The sequence below is a fragment of the Mauremys reevesii genome, linkage group 1 (genome assembly GCF_016161935.1).
Source record: "Mauremys reevesii isolate NIE-2019 linkage group 1, ASM1616193v1, whole genome shotgun sequence".
In the NCBI taxonomy this organism is placed as follows: Eukaryota; Metazoa; Chordata; order Testudines; family Geoemydidae; genus Mauremys; species Mauremys reevesii.
The window spans coordinates 294,623,373-294,642,854 of record NC_052623.1 but is presented as its reverse complement, the minus strand read 5'-3'; the positions used below and the strand labels follow the sequence as shown (position 1 = coordinate 294,642,854).

At 41.5% G+C, this 19,482-nt stretch overlaps 2 protein-coding genes across 3 annotated transcripts in view; both read right to left on the bottom strand.

Annotated features, from left to right (window-relative positions):
* The window catches only part of TSPAN8 (tetraspanin 8), a 133,139-nt gene that overhangs the window by 56,907 nt on the left and 56,750 nt on the right, over positions 1-19,482 (bottom strand). The window contains exon 1 of one of the 2 annotated variants that reach the window (XM_039500130.1): positions 7,499-7,526. The exons of the other annotated variant lie outside the window; for it this stretch is intronic. The gene's annotated coding sequence lies outside the window, so the exon portion shown is untranslated. Of the gene's footprint in view, positions 1-7,498; positions 7,527-19,482 lie in introns of those variants that run through there. 2 annotated transcript variants of the gene reach the window in all.
* Positions 8,582-10,513, bottom strand: LOC120381930 (zinc finger MYM-type protein 1-like). Its single transcript, XM_039500104.1, has 2 exons — positions 9,230-10,513; positions 8,582-8,950 (listed from the first exon to the last, which is right to left on the bottom strand). Exon 1 carries the CDS (start codon positions 10,180-10,182, stop codon positions 9,454-9,456), a length of 729 nt encoding a protein of 242 aa, XP_039356038.1. The 5' UTR covers positions 10,183-10,513; the 3' UTR covers positions 8,582-8,950; positions 9,230-9,453.

The window sequence follows — 19,482 nt, the reverse complement described above, 5'->3', positions numbered from 1 at the left end:
AGGTTTTCAGGGGTAGCATGAGCCGTCTGCAGAAAGGTCGACTCCACACTAGCTCCCTCCTCCTCTTAGGGCTCCTTAGCTGCTGCAGGCACTGTGTTGTGAGGGGACGTCCCTGGAACACTCCCTGAACCCTTCTCATGGGGTTTCACAGCATGGAGGAGGAAAGTGACTAAGGGTTTGTCTACATGGTGCAGTAATGCTCACCAGTGGGGTTTGAATTCTAATGCACACCAATGTGTTACACCCTGACTAGGTTGTGTAGGCTCTACTGCTGTGTACTAAAATTTCCACAATGTGCATTAACATAAGACTATTTCAAACAGTTAAGAGCACTAAGGAAATTTTAGTGCACACCCAGCAGAGTGGCCTTGGGCCAGTTAGTGCGCAGCACATTGGTGTGCATTAGACTTCACAACCCACTGGTTGCATTCCTGCACCCTGTAGACAAACTCTAAGTTAATGCTGAGAGTGTCAGTGTTCATTTATCTGCTGAACACTCCACAACTTTGTTGGCAGAGCAGAGCAGTGAAGTGTGGATATCCTTCCAGGCTCCACCACACACCCTCTGGCCCCCAGCGCCGCCACATAGCTCCTCCCCAATAGAAGGAAAGGCATCAGGCAAAGGGGCCCAAACGACAAAGCTGGTACTCTTGTCTCTACAATTGCTCTGCATCACCCAGTGAATTCGGCCCTTAAACTGAAAACAACAATGCTAAGTTGTGTCAAGAGTAAAGAAGCTTTTGTGATATGAACAAAATTCATGGCAATTAGAACTGGACAACCAGCAACATATTTCTCAGGAGACTTTAGGTCAATGGTAAATTATCAAATTTTGTATTTAGATTTCACAGAAGTCTGAATATTGAATGTGCCCAAAAGAGAAGCTTTAAAAAAATGAAATGGACTACCATGTGAATTCAAACTGGAACAAGTGCAGAGATGGGCTACTAAGATGATGTGAGGAATGGAAAACCTACCTTATGAAAGGAGAGTCTAAACAAAAGAAGGTTGAGGGGAGATAGGATTGCGCTCTATAAATACAGCAGAGGAATAAATACCAGGGTAGAAGAGGAATTATTTAAGTTAAGTGTCAATATGGACACAGGAACAAATGGCTATAAAATGGCAATCAACGAGTTTAGGCTTGAACTTAGGCGAAGATTTCTAACCAGAGGGGTGAAATTCTGGAACAGCTTTCCAAGGGAAGCAGTGGAGGGCAATAAAACCTAACTAGCTTCAAGACTGAGCTTGATAAGTTTATGGAGGGGGTGGTATGATGGGACTGTCTACGATGGCATGTGGCCCATTGATGACTACCAGTAGCAAAAATCTCCAATTGCTGGAGACAGGACACTAGATGGGGAAGGCTCTGAGTTACTACAGAGAATTCTTTCCCAGGTATCTGCCTGGTGGGTCTTGCCCACATGCTCAGGGTCTAACTAAGCACGTAGGAAAGGAATTTCCCCCCAGATCACATTGGCAGAGACCCCAGGGTGGGGAGGAATTGCCGTCCTCTGCAGCATAGGGCCTGGCTCACTTACAGGTTTAAACTAGTGTAAATGGTGGATTCGCTGTCACTTGAAATCTTTAAACCATGATTTGAGGACTTCAGTAACTCAGCCAGAGGTTAGGGGTCTACGAATGTCCAGTTTGATTCCATTATCTATAGCAAAAATAACTTCAGTCAGGTCTACACTACGGGGGGGTCGGGGGGCGGAGGTCGGTCTAGCGTACTAATAGCAGGCTGCTGAGCTGAAGTTGAGTTCTGACTTCGACTTACTGACTTGACCACCAGGCGTCGAACTCGGTCGAACTCCGCGCTCCGCCCGGACTCCGCGCCGCGGTGGTCGGCGGTGTGTGGAGGAAGCACAGGCGCGTGGGAGGAGTTCGAACTCTTGTCTTTGATTAGACGTTCGAACTTGAGAAAAGTAAACTCAACTCTCAAACGTCGCGGTGTAAGTATGGACTTACCCTCAGACAGAGGTTAGGGGTCTATTTCAGAAGTGGGTGAGGTTCTGTGGCCTGCCCCTAAGAACGTCCAGTTTGATTCCATTATCTATAGCAAAAACACTTGACTGGCCAACGTATAAATACAGCTAGTGAAGTTCTATTTCAGCAAAAGGGCAGAAGTGGTTTATTTTAGGGTGCTTTAATATAATGCCATAATATAGTGCCAGTCAAATCAACCTCTTCTGACTGCGTATCAAGTGTGTGCAGACTACTCTGGTTTCAGACTTATTGTTTTGGGATTTTCCAGAGCTCTCTGCTGCTTGATCAAGAACACATGAGACTATAGAAGTGTCAAAGGATATCATTGGCAACATCCCAGTAGCAAATCTTTCCTCCTTTCTTGCATGGTCCATTTAATTGAACACTCATATCAGTGGCAGATTCATTGCAAAACACATTTTTCATCTTTTAAATGCCCTTTTTAAATGAAAGTTGTAAAGTTAAATGCTTAAAAGAGTTTGGCAAAAAAAATGTATGTGAAAATGGATAACATTTACTTTCTCTAGGCTTGAGTTGGAGTAAGGTTTTCACATTGTGGATACACTTGAATATTATGCTTTTATGAACATTTCTATTGTTTACAAGCTGTTACCAGATGTCTGATTTACAGTCCATTTCTAGAAAATGAGATTCACAATATCTGCTACCCACATGAATCAACTTTGTGGAGATACCTACCCCTGGAGTGTGTGCCGGTTTAGTACTGAAAAGAACTAGTGAGTTAGTTCTCCCACCTTTTCCTTTTGCACCATGACGAGGACATGTTGATCACTTTGCAACTCCAGAGTTCTGCTGCTCACTCACTGATCTTCAGAATATTGGCACTGTTTTAGGAGGACCCGACATAAGGAGACCTCTGGGCCAAATCCTGAGTCCCAATGCTTTACGAAAGCAAAACTCCCATTGACGTCAATGGGAGTTGTGCCTGACTACAAAATGAAGCACTTGGCCCCAAATGCTATCTTTGAAGGGGGCTTTGTGTACAGAACACAGCTGGATCTCATGAAAAGGGTCTCCAAAACTCAGTTATATTTCTCCATCTGAACTCATGAAGGGAGCCAAGATAAGAATAATATCTCTGGTCCGGGAAGGTGAATTTAAAACGTACTTTACACATTCTGAAAATATTGGCAGAGATTACAACCGTGTCACTGGCCTCAGAAAAAAAAACTATAGTAAAAGGGCATTGGGTTCTTACAGTCAAAGTAAGGAAATTCACAACAGGTTAATCAAAGCAATATAGCATGACAGAAGTTAGCAAAAAGACCTACACTATTAGTTCTTCACTTCATCCCTCTTTCAGGACAGCATTATTCCCTCCAGCACGGGTACCCAACCTACAGCCCGTGTAGGGTACCCAACCAGAGCATTTCATAAGGCCCGTGGCCTACTTCAACACCATATACTAACAGCCGACTTTTCTTGTTTGCTATAATTCTGACACGTTTCAGGCACTGATTTCTTTATTTGTTTTTAAACAGACAATACTGTACATAGAAACAACGTATCTAAATCTAACAAACTGAACTTAAAATATAAATCAATATAAGTGACTTTATATCTTATTAAAATATGTATAATCTGTTTGGCCACACAAGCTTGTTCTTAGATTTATATGGCCTTCCTGTGAAATAAGGTTGAGCACCACTGTCCTACAGTATATTTTGTAGTCTTTTGTCTCATCTTATTTTTAAAATCTTAAGTCACAGAGCTTCTACTCTTCCCTTGGAAGACTGTTCTACAGCCTAATGACTCCCATTGTCAGGAAACCTTTCCTACTATTCAACCCATTTTTTCCTTTCTTAAGCCCATTGCTTTTAGTTTTACCCCCATATGTTATGCTAAATACAATGGCTAGGCAAGTGATCAGCTGAGACTTTTGCGTACCACATGATAGCTTGTGCATGTTGGGCTTGATACAGCTCCCGTTGCAGTCAATGGGCATTTTTCTATTGACTAATGGGATTGAATTGGGCCCTTTACAGTTACTTCGTCCTCTACCCATCTCCTCTCCCCCGTCGCCCGCTGGTTGTCCCATCCACCTACTGCATCTTGTCATAACCTAGTCAGTGAGCATTTTGGGGCAAGGATTACCTTTTTGTGCCATATCTGTATAGCACCTAACACTTTCCTCTCCAACCCTGACAGTTACATCTTTCAAATATTTGCAAACTGTGGACCTGTCCATGCTTTGTCACCTTATAGCCAAGCTACGCATATGTAGCTCTTTTAATATTTCCTCACAAATTGATTCCTCCAGTTGTAGAATTGGTTACTCTTCTCTGAATTCCCTCCAGGTCATCAATACCTATGATGTAATGTAGTACCCCAAACTGAACAAATATTCCAGGGGTATTCCCATTAGAACCTGATAGGGAATTGTTACCTCACTACTCTGTGATGTAACGCTCCTTGTGTATGCAGCCCAAAATTTCATTGGCTTTTATTATTGTCAGATTGCATTGCAAATGTATGTCTAGTTTCTTGTGCTCTAACGGTATGTCTACACAGCAACTAGACACCTGCAGCTGGCCCATGCCAGCTGACTTGGGTTGGCAGGGATTGGGCTGTGGGGCTGTTTCATTGCTGTGTAGACTTCCAGGCTCAGGCTCCCCAGCCTGGTCTCTAGGACCCTGTAAGGTGAGTAGGTCCCAGAGCTCGGGCTCTAGCCCATGCCTGGAAGTCTACACAGCAATGAAATAGCCCCACAGCCAAAGCTCCACGAGCCCAAGTCGGCTGGCATGGGCCAGCTGTGGGTATCTAGTTGCTGTAGACATAGCCTAAGGTTCCTATCATGGTTCATGTTCAGTATATTTGCTCCCCGGGCTTCTTTCTCCCATTGAGTATGTCATGGTTTGGGGTTATTTATACACACCCACTCCCACATATTAAATATATTAACTTGTATTTTTTTGAACTGAACTTTTTTTGTTATTTCCTGTGCATTCATAATTTTTCAGTCCCTTTTGTTGTTTCTTTTTGTCTTTAAATACGAGTGTTCCTATCCCAGCCAATTTCAATTAACTCTATGTAAAGTTTCATGAGTTCCTTTATCAAAGCCAAGTAGATTGCCTTTATTTTCCTAGTTGATGTTCACAACAGATCCCAATTAACTATCATTTGCAAATTTCCTCCATCCAGAGACCACCAGCATACATCACAGACTCCACTTCACAATCTTAACTTTGCCCTGTAGGGATGCCAGCCTTCCAGTATCGTGCCCACTCAAGCTCCCCATCACCACAAACATATTAGACTTCCCCCAGACTTCTCCCCATTCTGGAAAATCAGATTCATTCATGAGGCCTTTATCCAGTCTATAGTTTTTTAAGCTAACGGGGGCCAACCCCTCCCCCCTGCAAAAAAAAAATCACAAGACTCAGAATGTGAATTTTTTTTTTCGGACCACTTTTGACTGATTAGAACTTCTTGAAACTCCCTAGAAAATTCAGGCTTTACTCTGAGATGATGTGCCCAGAATTTGGAACAGAGACACTGTTTTTCATACTGAAAGCAAAAGATCAAATTTCCACTTTAAGTGCAAAACAGGCTTCAACCTTAACTATAGTGTTTCAAAGGCTCTGCCAGGATACTATTTACTCACTCTCCCAGAGCATTAATGAAGATGTTAAATAAAATCAAACCTTACATCAATCCTCACTAGACACTTACCGCAACACAATACATCACTATATACTTGCTATTTATAGTCTTTTAGCTAGTTTTAAATATGTGATTGTTCCAATCCCAGATAATTTGAATTAATTTCATGTAACATTTCATGAGATCCTCTATATTACATTTATTTTTATTTTAAGAGATTAGGTGCAGGTGCTGTCTGATATGGCTTACAACTGAGAGTGCCAATCTCAGGTCAGACTGCCAGAGAAGAGGGCAGACACCCCAGGCTGGTGGTATATTCTATAATTAGATTTCACCATGCCAGTAACACATGGGCGCTCTTGGATTACTATATTAGTCTTACCATGGAGCCACAGACAGTCCCCTTAGGCTCTGCAGCCCCTCTTTACGACCCAGACAAACTGGAGTTTGTGATGAAGGGCATATGTGCTGGAACTAGGGGTGCTGCCGCACTCCCTGGCTTGAAGTGGTTTCCATTATATACAGGGTTTGCAGTTTGGTTCAATGGCTCTCAGAACCCCCACTATACAAATTCTTCCAGCGCCCCTGATGGAAGGTTATTAAAACCAAAAAAATCACCTCACATTAGATTACTACAAACCCCACAGGGCTGGTCACTTACCCCAGGTCAATGGATATCCTGGATCTCACACCAAAGACAATGCTGGAAGCCAATTTCTCTAATAAACTAATGAAAGGTTTATTAGCTAAGAAAAAGAAATTAGAATTGTTGAGAGGTTAAAGTAGGCAAAATACATGAACAGGTGAGTCAAAGTTTGCAAGTTCAAAATGATAGCAGAGATGTAGTGATCTCCTAGATTTCCATAAGTCTTTCAGGGTTACCCAAAATAACTTTGGGGATCTCTGTCCACTTGTTCAGAATCTCCCTCGTCCCCCTCCCCCAGTCAGAATCCATCAGTCCAGAGACACAGCATCGCTCCCAGGGTTCATTCTTATAGCTGTTTTCCCCAGAAAGCAGTCTAGCCAGTATTCTCATCACAACGCAGGTCTGTAGATTTCCCATTGTTGAACACAATGACTCATGCTATGAAGTTAGCATGCTTCTTCATTTACAGTTCTAAGGCTTCAATCCTGTTTGATAGGAAATGTAATTACAGAGCCACACATAATGCATTTAGTTACAGCCATCCAGACAACCTTTCATTAGTTTGCATGCAGTTTTACACATTAAGTAAATTCTCATCCGAATACTAACACCCTTTTGATCTAGGGCTAACTAACTATCGGGGATACACATAATGTAAATTAACAAGTTACAGATAAATGAAGACAGTATCATCAACATTTTCCTTTGATCTATACTAACCAGTGAATTGGCTTGAACACACGATGGCCTTTTAACATTTCTTTGACATTCACCACAAGTAAATAGCCCTGTGGCTTTAGTTGGCTGCCACCGTCACAGCAGCGTTTTATTTTATATTTATACACCACACAATACAATGAACCTCCTCTTTTGATTTAAACCTCTGGATGCTTAAAGTTAAGTATGTGCCTAAGTACTTTTTTTTGGATCAGGGCCATAGTCATTTATACCTGTGGAAAGTGAGTGCAAAAGAGGCTGTAAAAAACTACCATTCTGATCTGGAGCATTTTATATTCAATTTGCAGGATCCAGGGCAATAAAGAACCATGATCAATGTGTGTGATGTAAAGGAGCTGAAAATTTTAACCATCACTGTAAATTATTGTATTCCTAATAGGGCATGTCTGGGAGACTAAAGAATAAAGAACAAGGAGAAGAGAAATATGCCAGAAGTCATGACTTAACTTAAAATATACTAATTTTGAAGCCACTGGGAAATTACATTCCCCCTCCACTCACCCCCACTCCTGCCAGAGAAGCACCCAGGAAACACTGTTTTCGTTTATTTTCCTTGAAAGTTGATTTGTTCTGTTCTCTGTTCTCACTAGTTAGGGAATAGGAGAAATTAACTTGTTTGAGTCTAAAAAAGATGTGAAGCACCACTTTTAACTGTTATGTTTCCTAACAGATATTCTGAGGTCTGTGCTGCCTGAGACTAGTCCTAGAAAGAACAGGAAGGAAAAATGTGAGAGAGAATCTGGCACAAAGCTCAGAATCTTAAGACTACAGCCTCATGAAAATAGGAAGCACTTACAAGAAAAAGTTGGCCAGAGCCAACCACAGGTTCATGACATCGCCACCTGCATGATGAGAACAATGGTTCCAGAACACCCGTTTCGCACACCAGAGACCTAGCACTCTATACAAATCTCAAGTTTTGTTCATATTCAGTAAAACAAAATTAATAAGAAAACTACATTTACTAACAAAATAAAATCCCTTGAACAAATAGCAGTTTTAGCCCTTTAATTAGCTTATGACTAACCCAACACCAACATTAAGACAACTCTTCTCTAGTTCTCACTAACTGAGAGCAATGGGCAGACTGGTTGTGTGTGTGTATATAGATAGATAGATAGATACATGTTTGACTATAGGGATGGGATGGGCTTCTTTCTTCTCCCAAGTGTTTGAATTTAGGACCTAATCTTCAGACCCAGATTAACCAATGTACACTCCGTGCACTTGCACACAACTCCTGATCTCAGAGAGGAACCCAGTCAGGCAGGGCCAGCCCTAGACTAAATGGTGTCCCAGATGAGGAGCATCTTTGGTACCTCCCCACCCTTCATTTGTTAAACTTTTGAATACCTTATTTTTTACTGCAATTGTAGCCCATTTCATGGCTTTGATGCCTGATTTGCATGCATAATTTATCCCTGTCATGTATGACAATAAATTTGCAACTAGGATCCGTAAATCTATATTTATTCATGCCATATATAAGCAAATAAAGAAATTAGTTTCCTCTAAGCTTATAGACACTTTTTAAATTTAAGAATAACTGAAATGTACTAACATCAAGAAATTGAACTATGCACCAACACTGGATGGACCAGTATTAAATAGTGTTACAGTAGGTGACAGCCTTAGAATGTTAACCCTGATGATTTAGTTCAAAAGGTGCTTTTCTCGCCTTTGCCCTGGTGAACCTAAGCACAGCGTCAGCTATGCAAACACTGACCAATAGCATTTTCAAATGATAAAATAGCAAGTGATGTCAGTCTCTCATTGGCCATCATCAATCAAAGAGATGTTTTAATGAAACTGAGCTTCAAAAAGCTACGCTCACCATTTGCACTTGTGACCGGCAGCGTGAGCAGAATCCTGAAAGCTATCCACACATTAGGAAAAGTGTCCTTCAGGCCTGCATCATGAATGAATTGGAGAACTTGGAGTGGAGAGTGCTTCCTGTGTGGCAAAATGGAAAGGATGTTGTCCAATTCAACACAGAGGACTTTATCATCGACATCTGAACATTCCCCATGTGTCAGCATCCAGTGAAGGTCTGTACAATTGTTCAAGAGTGTTTTTCTGTCTGCCAGCAGCTTACTAAGGTCATACGAACCCCCCCTGGTCTTTTTGTGGTGCTTCATTTGTTCAAACCTTTCTTCTATGGATGCTCGAGTGGTGTCAATGAGCAATCAAAAAAACCTCCCTCTTGAATTTTTCTTCCAAGCTTCCAATCACCTCATCTCTGCTCTCATAACCAAACTGTCTCTTCTTCTGATGAACATGAGTTTCCTGGAAGATAGGCTCAACTCCTACAGTTTCTGCCATTTCTTTGGCAGCAGTGATGGCATCTTCAAATCTGTTGTCTCTGTAGGCCACAACGAAATCAAGGCAGCTTCTCATCAAAGAAATAGCGATTGCACTGTCCATCGACTGAGTTTGTAATGCCTTTCTTACAATGTTTACTTGGAACAAGATATCGTGCCAAACTGCAATTGAGACCAGAAATCTGAAGTCAGTGATCTGGTTTGCCAGGCTTTGCGCCTCATGCTGGATTCAGCCTGGACTTTACTCAACTGTGCCAATTCCAGCAAGGCACTGTAAACCTCAGTCACTCGATACCTCACTGGCATCACACTGCCAATGCGGCTATCCCAGTTAGTGTCACTTAGCAGCTTTATGGTCAGATTTGTAACGTTGTCTGTGAGGATCTTCCACCTGATAGTTGATGCTGAAAACAGGACGTATATCCTTTGCAGTACTCCGAACACTGAAGATGACACTACATGTGACACAACCAGGTTGAGGAAATGGCAGCCACAAGGTATGAAGAAAGCTCTTGGAATCAGAGCAAGGATCTTTGCCTGGGCACCACTGTTTCTTCCCTTCATGTTAGCGCCATTGTCATAGCCTTGGCTGTGGCAGCCCTGAAGCTTTATTTTATTCTCATTCAAAATTTTCATAAATAGTGCTGTTAGGCCTTTTCCAGGAGAGTCCACAGACCAGAAACAGATAAAGTGTTCCTTTCCTTGGATACAGCCATCCTTGTAGTCAACAAATCTTACTGTCAATGACATCATTTCACTGTGACTAATGTCAGGAGTGCAGTCCATTATTATGGGTTTGTACTTTGCTTTGCCAAGCTGCCTCAATATGTTATCAAGCACCTTCCTTGACATAAGGTCAATCATTTTTTTAAATTGTTTTGCTGTAGTAATGGTCCATAGCTTCTGTATGAACTACTCGACATAGATACTCACGCGTGACATTGTTGTATTTCCCAAGGAGCTCTACCAAACCGAGGAAATTACCATTATGTTCAGTGAAAAACTTATCCAGTGAGCCCCGGAAAGTCAAATTATTATTTGCAAGGAAGAGGGTAATTGAGATCAGACACTCAAGCATGTTCCTCCAGTGATCAGTTTCCACATTAATAATGCACTGATTTTCTGTGTCTAGGCATTTATTCAGCTTGAGCCTGGACTCGACTTACATCCATTTGGAGTGGCTGTAAAATGGCCAGGTGACTTTTCATGTTGCTTCAGAGCATCAGCTAAGTTATACCAGTAATTGTACCCAGAAAGCACAGGCAACTATTTGGCACTCTTTTCAAATATTCTGCAACAAAACCAGAACATTTTGTCAGTTGATTTTGAGTAAACCAGCCAACGCTGATTCAGTTTCTTGCCATCCTTGAGCCCTCTTTTGCAGTGTGACTTTGACAGATGTCACTTCTGCTCATTTACTGGAAACGTCAGAGCCTCGATTTTGTGTGGGCTATTCAAAATTGTACGATCAATAATGGCAGAGTTTAGGATAGCTGGCCATAATGCAGGATCTGATGTATCAATTTGTGGGGTGCAATTTTTCTCAGTGATGTTTCTGTCATCATGTGATGCTGATTCTTCTTTATCATTTCTCTCCTTTTCATGTAAACCAGATTTTTCTTTATCATTACTCTCCCTTTTCATGTGAGCCACATTCTTCTTTATCATCACTCTCCTTTACGCCATCAGAAAAACTAGACAATTCTCCATCACTTTCCTCACATTTCCACTCCTTATCTTCAGGTAAATCAGCTAATTATTTAGTAATAGGACTTCCATCATTTATGTTTTGCTCCTCAATTTCTTCTGTTTTGGGATGATTGCTACTGCCTAAAGCCCAGTCTATGTTTTTCTGTTTCTGATATTTTCCCATCAAATTTGCCCCTTGTTGAAAACTAGACTGCAACTGAGCTTTTTGCTTCCTATACTGAACTCTGGAAGGCTTCTTCGGGGGCATCTTTTATTTTCTCTGGGGGAAAACAGACAGTATTAGGAAGAGCAAAAATCTATGTTCCGTGATCTTAGAAAGTCATCAAACATTACATGTTAAGCATGGCAAAAGAATTAACAGTATTTCTTTTATATAGAAGCGTAGATAGGGGTTCGATAGATATTTCTGGCATCTCATTAAATATGTCCTTTATTATTTGCTACTTACACTTTTCAAGTATTAAAACACAAGTACACTTTCACAATAACACAATAAAACAAGGTTCACCATATCACAGCTGGGCTCTCACTTCACTTCAGTTTGTTCTTATATCTCACTGACTGACTGGCAACACCCGGCCCCTTATATACCTGCGAGGGTATGTCTGACAACATACAGGGAGGTTGAGGAAAATGTAGTTCTCAGAAAGTCTGGAAGGTTCCATGAGATTCTACAAAGGTCCAGAACATTCTAGGAGATTAGTGAAAAATGAATCCACATATGGAATACCCGGTAACTTCAAACATTCTATTTTCCCTTTTGTCGCTAACAACAAAAACAGCACCCCAAACCCAGTGCCCTCCCAAGCCTGGTATCCCAAGCAGTCGCCTGGGTCACCTGCCCCTAAATCCAGCCCTGCAGCCCAGTTTGGGCTTAGGGTTGCTACCTGTCCAGTTTTTAACGGTCCTAGCCAGTTTCCCTCCTGCATTGCTGTTTTTTTTCCTGCGTTGTCACTAAAAAAAAAAAAAAAAAAATCAATGATTAAAACAAGAAAGTGCCTGGTATCAATCAAAAATGATCCAACTACATGGCTAAAAAGAAGAGAACCCCTTAGATCCTTTTTCTCCTTTTCCTTTACAGTTTAAACTGCTCTGGTGCTGCTACACATATTGGGCTATTCTCAAATTGTGTGAATTAAAGGATCTGAGAATGTCCACTGTACTTGAGATATGCCCACCCCAGAGCTCACCTCAGTGCTTTGCAATGTACTCACTGGCTACCCACAGGGGAGCAATGATGCCTGAAGGCCCCAACTCACTTTCTTCGTTATCACGTTAGGTCATTGTTGATTAAGGCACATCTTCTTTTGAGGAGCAGAGTGTGCTGCTACCACAGAAATTCCAGCTTCTTTCATCTCAAGAAGCATATTTGGTTAGGGTCCAGAGTTCAAACCAAGATCTCCTGCCTAACTATGCAGAGCAATACTACTGGACCATCCTTTTAGAGAATTCATAACAAGATAAAAAGCCATGTGTCAGGAGAAAAGGAAACAGGAGTAGGGGTGGCAAGGAATGGGTAAAAATGAGGAATTAGAAGACAGCATAAGATAGAAAAAAGCTACATACTAAAAAATAGCCTAAAGGAGAGCAATTCTATACAATTATTGTTATCCCATTTCTACTGTGATGGTACCTGCAGTCAGGGATTAGGGCCTTATTGCAAGAAGATATAGATATATAATAAAAAATAATTATAAGACAGTCCTTCATCAGCTTACAAATAATCAGATACATTCATGCAGATTCAAATGCACACTCCCAGAAGGAAAGAGATAAACCCTCAGTCAACCTTATACAAGTCCATAACTCTGGCAAGATTATTACAATCCAGTGATGTGTTCTCAAAAAATGCACAGGTCTGGGTTAGTTCTTAATTAAGTTTAGGTGGCTGCCAAAAAAGTAATAGTGATTTTTTTGTTGTTTTTAACATAAAGTTATGTTTTGAAAACTGATGCAGAACACCAGGACAGTTAACTAGACATGACAACAGCTGCCAGCTAAAGGGATCATAATTGGTCTCCCAAGGCTAAAGCGGCAATACGTGTTTCACTCTCACTGGGGTTCTTTCACATTCTATCTCCTCTTTTGGGAAAAAGACTGAGCAAGCTTTGTGGAGTAATGATCTTACACTGAACTAACTTTGGGTGACAGCCAGAAAGTAATAGTTTTCCAAGTATTATGGGTAATGCCATGTTAATTAACTGTACAGTTTGCCTGGTAATGGTTAATAGCTGGCAAGATATTGTTTTCTTGTCTGTCAGATGTTATCCATTCAAGGAGGAAAATATTTTTAAGGTGATTTCATTTATGGTTTCAACATATTCTAAGTGAACAATCTGATTTCCCCACAAATGGCATTGTATTGAATAACACAATTGACAAGGCTTCATAAATCCTTTTCCAACTTCAGTTTAATTGCAGTTTCAGATTCTTTTGTTTCTACTAAACCAGGTAAATAAATAGAGTGTACTGGCAAGTTTGAACCGTGATCCATGGCACAATCTCCAATGCACTGGCACAGATGGAATTCTTGCAGATCACAAATCTGCAAAAAGCATGTCTGTGTATTCCAACAAAATGTCATCACACTGCTGAAAGAATCCATATTTATACTGTGCATGGTGTGTTACAACACTGAATTGGAAGGGGCAGAATTTAAAGCAACAGACCTAAAAAATAGTGTTCTCCCTTTGCATTTCTTTCTTTCCAAGCAACAGAATCACAACCCACTTAAAGTAATGTTTTGTAAGATAAAATTAAAGATCTTTCTTTCCCTTTCCCTCTTTGCAGGCTAAAGAATCCCACCCTAGATCTCGATTCTCTTATGTACGGTAATAAAATGATCTTCCATTGACCTCCTTAAATTAATAATCCCATCATAATTCTCAATTAAAAGTTAAAGTGAATTCTGAAATGGATGTTTCACTTTCCAATGTACAGCTGTAGCTGATCTCTAATAAGCTAAGTGATTTATGGAAAATAAAAATAGATATTTCTTTTTGCCTAATCTTTTCTCAACTGTTGTCCTAACAAAACTGGTTAGGAACACAGTAGACCAGCAACAGGGCTATACCCTGCAATATAGTTACCAGTGTTCAGAAATGAGGTAGAGGACCACATGGAAGTTCGAGTCTGATTAATTCAAACCCCTAAGCGGCCCAATCTGCTACCTCATAAGAACAGCCATACTGGGTCATACCAAAGGTCCATCTAGCTCAGTATCCTGTCTACCGACAATGGCCAATGCCAGGTGCCCCAAAGGGAATGAACAGAACATGTAATCAGTGAGTGATCCACTCACTGTCATCCATTCTCAGCTTCTGGCAAACAGACACTAGGGACACCATCCCTGCCCATCCTGCTTAATAGCTATTGATGGACCTATCCACCATGAATTTATCTAATTCTTTTCTGAACCCTGACATAGTGTAGCCTTTGTGACTGTCACCGTATGTGGACTAGATGCCGCACAGAGGCGCGATTCAGCAGCGCTACACAGCAGCATGCTTTTGCTTTCCATATTGCACCATCTACCATACATAAAATTGGTAATAAGATGATTGTGCACCAGTCCTTTTGCACTGTTCTTGCTTGCTTGTCATAAGGTGCCCCTGCTGCTCTTAGCCAGGGCTAAAAAAAAAATTGGGAATGACTCCTGAGTCAATCCCTCCTTTTGGTATCTAAATGCCTAGAATATGCAGTGTACTAAGAGAGAACCACTGTCAGAGAAACAGAGAGCACAGCTGCTCTGTGTCAGGTGAGGATGAAGGAAGGCAGCCTCCAGCTGCTATGATGAGTCAGACAGGACAGTAAAGGAGTGTGTAGAGAGGAGCCCAGCATCCTCTTTTACATGAAGGGTGGGGGGGGCTGATGGAGCTCAGCCCCTGTTTCTAGACGATGATGGGTTATCAGCATATTGCACCATCTACCATGAAAATTAGGACCAGGCACCCTTGATCGACCTAACAGACCCATGGGGGGGGCGCAAGGATGTTGGGGTTCAGTGCTGCGCATCGGGTCAGTCCATGCGCCCATCATTTGATTCTTGGGGCTTTCGTGCGTTTGTCACGCAGCGCGCGCTGAGCCCTGCTATGGCGTCTGTCTGGAGATTTTAAAAATGATTTTGAATTTTTCTTCTGTAACGGAGCGCTGATTGCCCTTAGCGATCACATCCGCATGGGTCCATGCGGGAGCGCCGCGCCGCCACTGATGCTGGAGCTCCACGCGGCAAACAGGATATTTCAAAAGTTTTCGCGGGCTTTTTCTGTCTACCTGGCCCACTGCACCGAGCTCAGATTGCAGTGTGGGTTGTTGTGTTAAATAAATCGTTTTTACGCGTAAAACCGATAGTCTTCACAACATCCTCTGGCAAAGACTTCCACAGGTTGACTGTGAGTTGCGTGAAAAACCACTTCCTATTGTTTGTTTTAAACCTGCTTCCTATTAATTTCATTTGGTGACCCCTAGTTTGTGTGTTATGGGAAGGAGTAAATAACACTTCTTTATTTACTTTTGCCACACCAGTCATGATTTTATAGATCTCTATCATATCTCCCCCTTAGTCGTCTCTTTTCCAAGCTGAAAAGTCCCAGGCTTATCAATCTCTCCTTATATGGCAGCCCTTCCATACCCCTAACCATTTTTGTTGCCCTTTTCTGAACCTTTTACAATTCCCATATGTCATAAACATACAGCTAAGGGTAGCATAAAATCCCTCCTTTACCTGTAAAGGGTTAAGAAGCTCAGATAACCTGGTTGGCACCTGACAAAGGGACCAATAAGGGAGGAAGATACTTTCAAATCGGTGGTGGAAAGTTTTTGTTTTTGTGTTCCTTTGTTCTCCCTGGATCAGCGAGGAAACAGGGCAGGGAAAATACATCTCCCTAAGCCATATCTGACCTAAGCATCTAATATTACAGAAATAATAAGTAATAGCAAGGAAATGCATTAGATTATCTTTTGGTTTAGCTTGTGAATTTTCACTGTGCTAGAGGGGAAATCCTCTGTGTTTTGAATCCTTTTGTTACCCTGCAAAGTTATCTTCCATCCTGATTTTACAGAGGTGATTCTTTTATTTTTTTTAAATAAACTTCTTTTAAGAACCTGATTGTTTTTCAGTGTCCTAAAGACCCAGGGGGGTTGATCTGTACTCACTTTGTAACCAATTGGTTAGGATATTATTCTCAAGCCTTCCCAGGAAAGGGGGTGTAGGGACTTGGGGGGATATGTTGGGGGAGGTAGGGCTCCAAGTGGCCCTCCCTGAATGTTTGTTTAAATCACTTGGTGGTGGCAGCGATACCAAGGGCGAGGAAGGAATTCGTGCCTTGGGGAAGTTTTAAACGTAAGCTGGTAAAAATAAGCTTGGGGGGGTTTCACGCTGGTCCCCACATTTGTACCGCAGAGTTCAGAGTGGGGAGGGAACCCTGACACCATATATCTTTTTTGAGATGGGGCAACATATCTGCACACAGTATTCAAGATGTGGGCGTACCATGGATTTATATAGAGGCAATATGATATTTTCTGTCATATTATCTATCCCTTTCCTAATGATTCCTAACATTCTGTTCGCTTTTTTGACTGCCGCTGCACACTGAGTGGATGTTTTCAGAGAACTATCCACAATGATTCCTCCAATAGAGTCTCGTTCTATGCTCCCAGAAAAACTTGGAAGTCCTAAGCTATGCCCCACAAAGACATCTCTGGTAAGAGGAAGTGGTCCTGGGGCTTACTCAGGGAGTTTTTGCAGGCAAATGAGGAAAGCCAGTTGTGGCAGGGTATGAAAGCAGGTGCCTAAATTGCCTTAGATCATATCTGCCAAATACACACAACCATGAGCTGAGGTTCAGGTATGTGCTTGACTCTCAAAGCCTGTTGTGCAGGCAGGACAGGAAGGTGACTCACAGTGTTTGCCTTTTTACACAATATCTGTGAGCAGCTCTTTCTTGTGCATACATATGTCAACAAATGAGCAAGGAGGCACTTTAATTTGATGTTTCACTGTCATTATAGAGGTCAGACTAGGACACAATTTCAGCAAAGAGATGGCATTTACTGTGTTCTGTAGACCTGCCACCTACGTTCAGGTTCATTTTTCAACTCTGCTCCAGTAAAAGAGTCCAACTGGTTTGCAAATCTGCATACTACTACTACATTTTAACACACAGCTAGGAGTGTAACCAGAGAAAACACTCTGCATCACATCATGCCATTCGTTTTAAGCAGAACTCCCTACTGAAATCAGCATGGATTTCTGCTTAAACATTGATGTCAGGATACGGTCCCCATCAAGTGTGATGCCGACACAGAATTTCCCCACTAGCTGTTGGGCCATCTCGCTCTTTCTCTCTCCTGAGTTTATGGCAAAGGGGATGGGCTATTTCTTGTGGAATGACTTATAAAGATGAAAAACAAATATTTTCCATGGAAACTTGGAGAGCTCTTGGCTATCCTGAATCACAGTAAATCTAGAATTCTCCACCCTTTTGTTTTGTGTGGGAGACCCAACTGGAACTGACTAAATGAGCATTGGCATCCCCAGCTACTTTTGGCTAACTTGGTCAACAAGGTGTGGGTAGCCCCTAATGCTTCAAAGTATTTTTTTAAATGATAGCACCCCTAAATACTATCATTAAAATGCTGTTTAAATGCAAGGTACTATGGAGTATCGGAAACCCTTGATCCAAAGATATCCAGAAATTTCAGTCCCTAAGGGAGCGGAGGGAGAGAGAAGGGAAAGTTTTTGCTTACTGATGCCTCAAAATAAGCTTTAAAAGCTGCAACTGCAATAGATAAAGAGGGAGTGATGAACCACTGGACTGTCTGCACCACTGGAACGAGAGATTCTGGGGCAAAGGCAGAAGAGGTGTGGGTAAGCCCTGAGGACATCTCTGAAGTGCTTGCAGTATTTTCAGGAAGATTTGGTACAGCCTAAATATTTTGGACTTGGGGAGAGATCAGGACCTCCAGACAGTAACTGTTTCAACAAAAGAAAGGGTTTGCTACTGGACCCACTGGATCTTAATATCTATTCTGATCCTCACAAACTTTTCCATGCCCTCACCTTATCTCCTCACCAACCTCCCCCTTTGTACGGCTTTCTTGCTGCTGCAGAATCAGGCCACTTATTCTGCAGACATTTACCCTTCCTGCTCTCATTCTGCCTTGCCATTTTACTCCAGTTGTGTTGACTCTGATCATCGTTACCTTTACAGCATGTAGATACTGGAACTACAATTTAAAAAATAATTATTTTGTTGATTTTTCCCAAAGATCAATATAGAAATTCATATAGAAAATCGAGGACCAGATTCTCTGGTATGATCTTGCTCCTTTGTAGGCACCTTTGTTACAATCTGGGGCTGGGGAAGGGAAGAGTTCAGGTGAAGTGGATTAAAGAGGCAGTAGATTTTATAAGAACGAAAGCGGCAAGATGAAAGAAGAAAATGACTGTAGGATTTGTCCCTAAATCTGCTCTAATGTAGTTGTGTCATATCAATGATGGAGCAAACATTGATGGAAAACACAACCACAGATTAACAAACAAATCTTTAGTTTATTTTTATTTTCATCTTGCAGCCGCATGTTATTATCCTGGCTTTGTTTGTTTGGTTAAGAAAGAACCCTGTGTGGGTGCCAAGCAAAGGGCAAGATTGTTCAGGTAGTAATTTTAATTATGATATAACAACAAAACTGTTCGGCCATCTGAATGTATGTTTTTTGCCATTAGCACAGTGGGAGAGAAGGTACATGTAGTCAGATATATTCATAACGAACAATTATTAGAGAAATAATTTTTAAAAGGGACAAAGCTAAACATTGAAAAGGGATTTTTCTATACTTTGCTAAATCTTCTTGTGGTTAATACAGATACATTTGAGATTATCTAATATACAATTTCCATTTATTAATTTACAGTTTGTGGCATTTCTGTTTAGAATCCTGATAAATTTATAGAGTTTCAGGCTTCTTTTTTTAGCTGCAATTGGTTCATTCCTGGTTTCAGTGTTGTTGTAGGTACAGTATAGGTGTAGTGTGGATGTCTGTGTGTATTTATATGAAATGATCAAGATTTTAAAACTAGGTGTATGACCCTGCACAAATTCCTGCACACAAATAGATATTCAACTGACCATGTGCACTTAAATGGCCCAAGGCAGCATGTGAGATGCTTAGCCTACCATTATAAGTACAACTACCAATTTGTGCACTGAATATGTTTACAATAGGGGCTGGACTTTCCATCCCACCTGAGATTCAGTTGGATGCAATGGAAAGAGGGATGGCACAGAGCTGATTGCAGCTCCATAACCCCATGGCAACTAGCCCCAGCCTGAGGAGCAGCACTGGCATAAGGATCTCCAGTGACCTGACCACTGTGTAGGATCAGCTGTAGGTCTGCTTCCCCAAACCCCTCCCCACCCCAGCCCACTCCTAGTATGCCCCCTCAGTTAC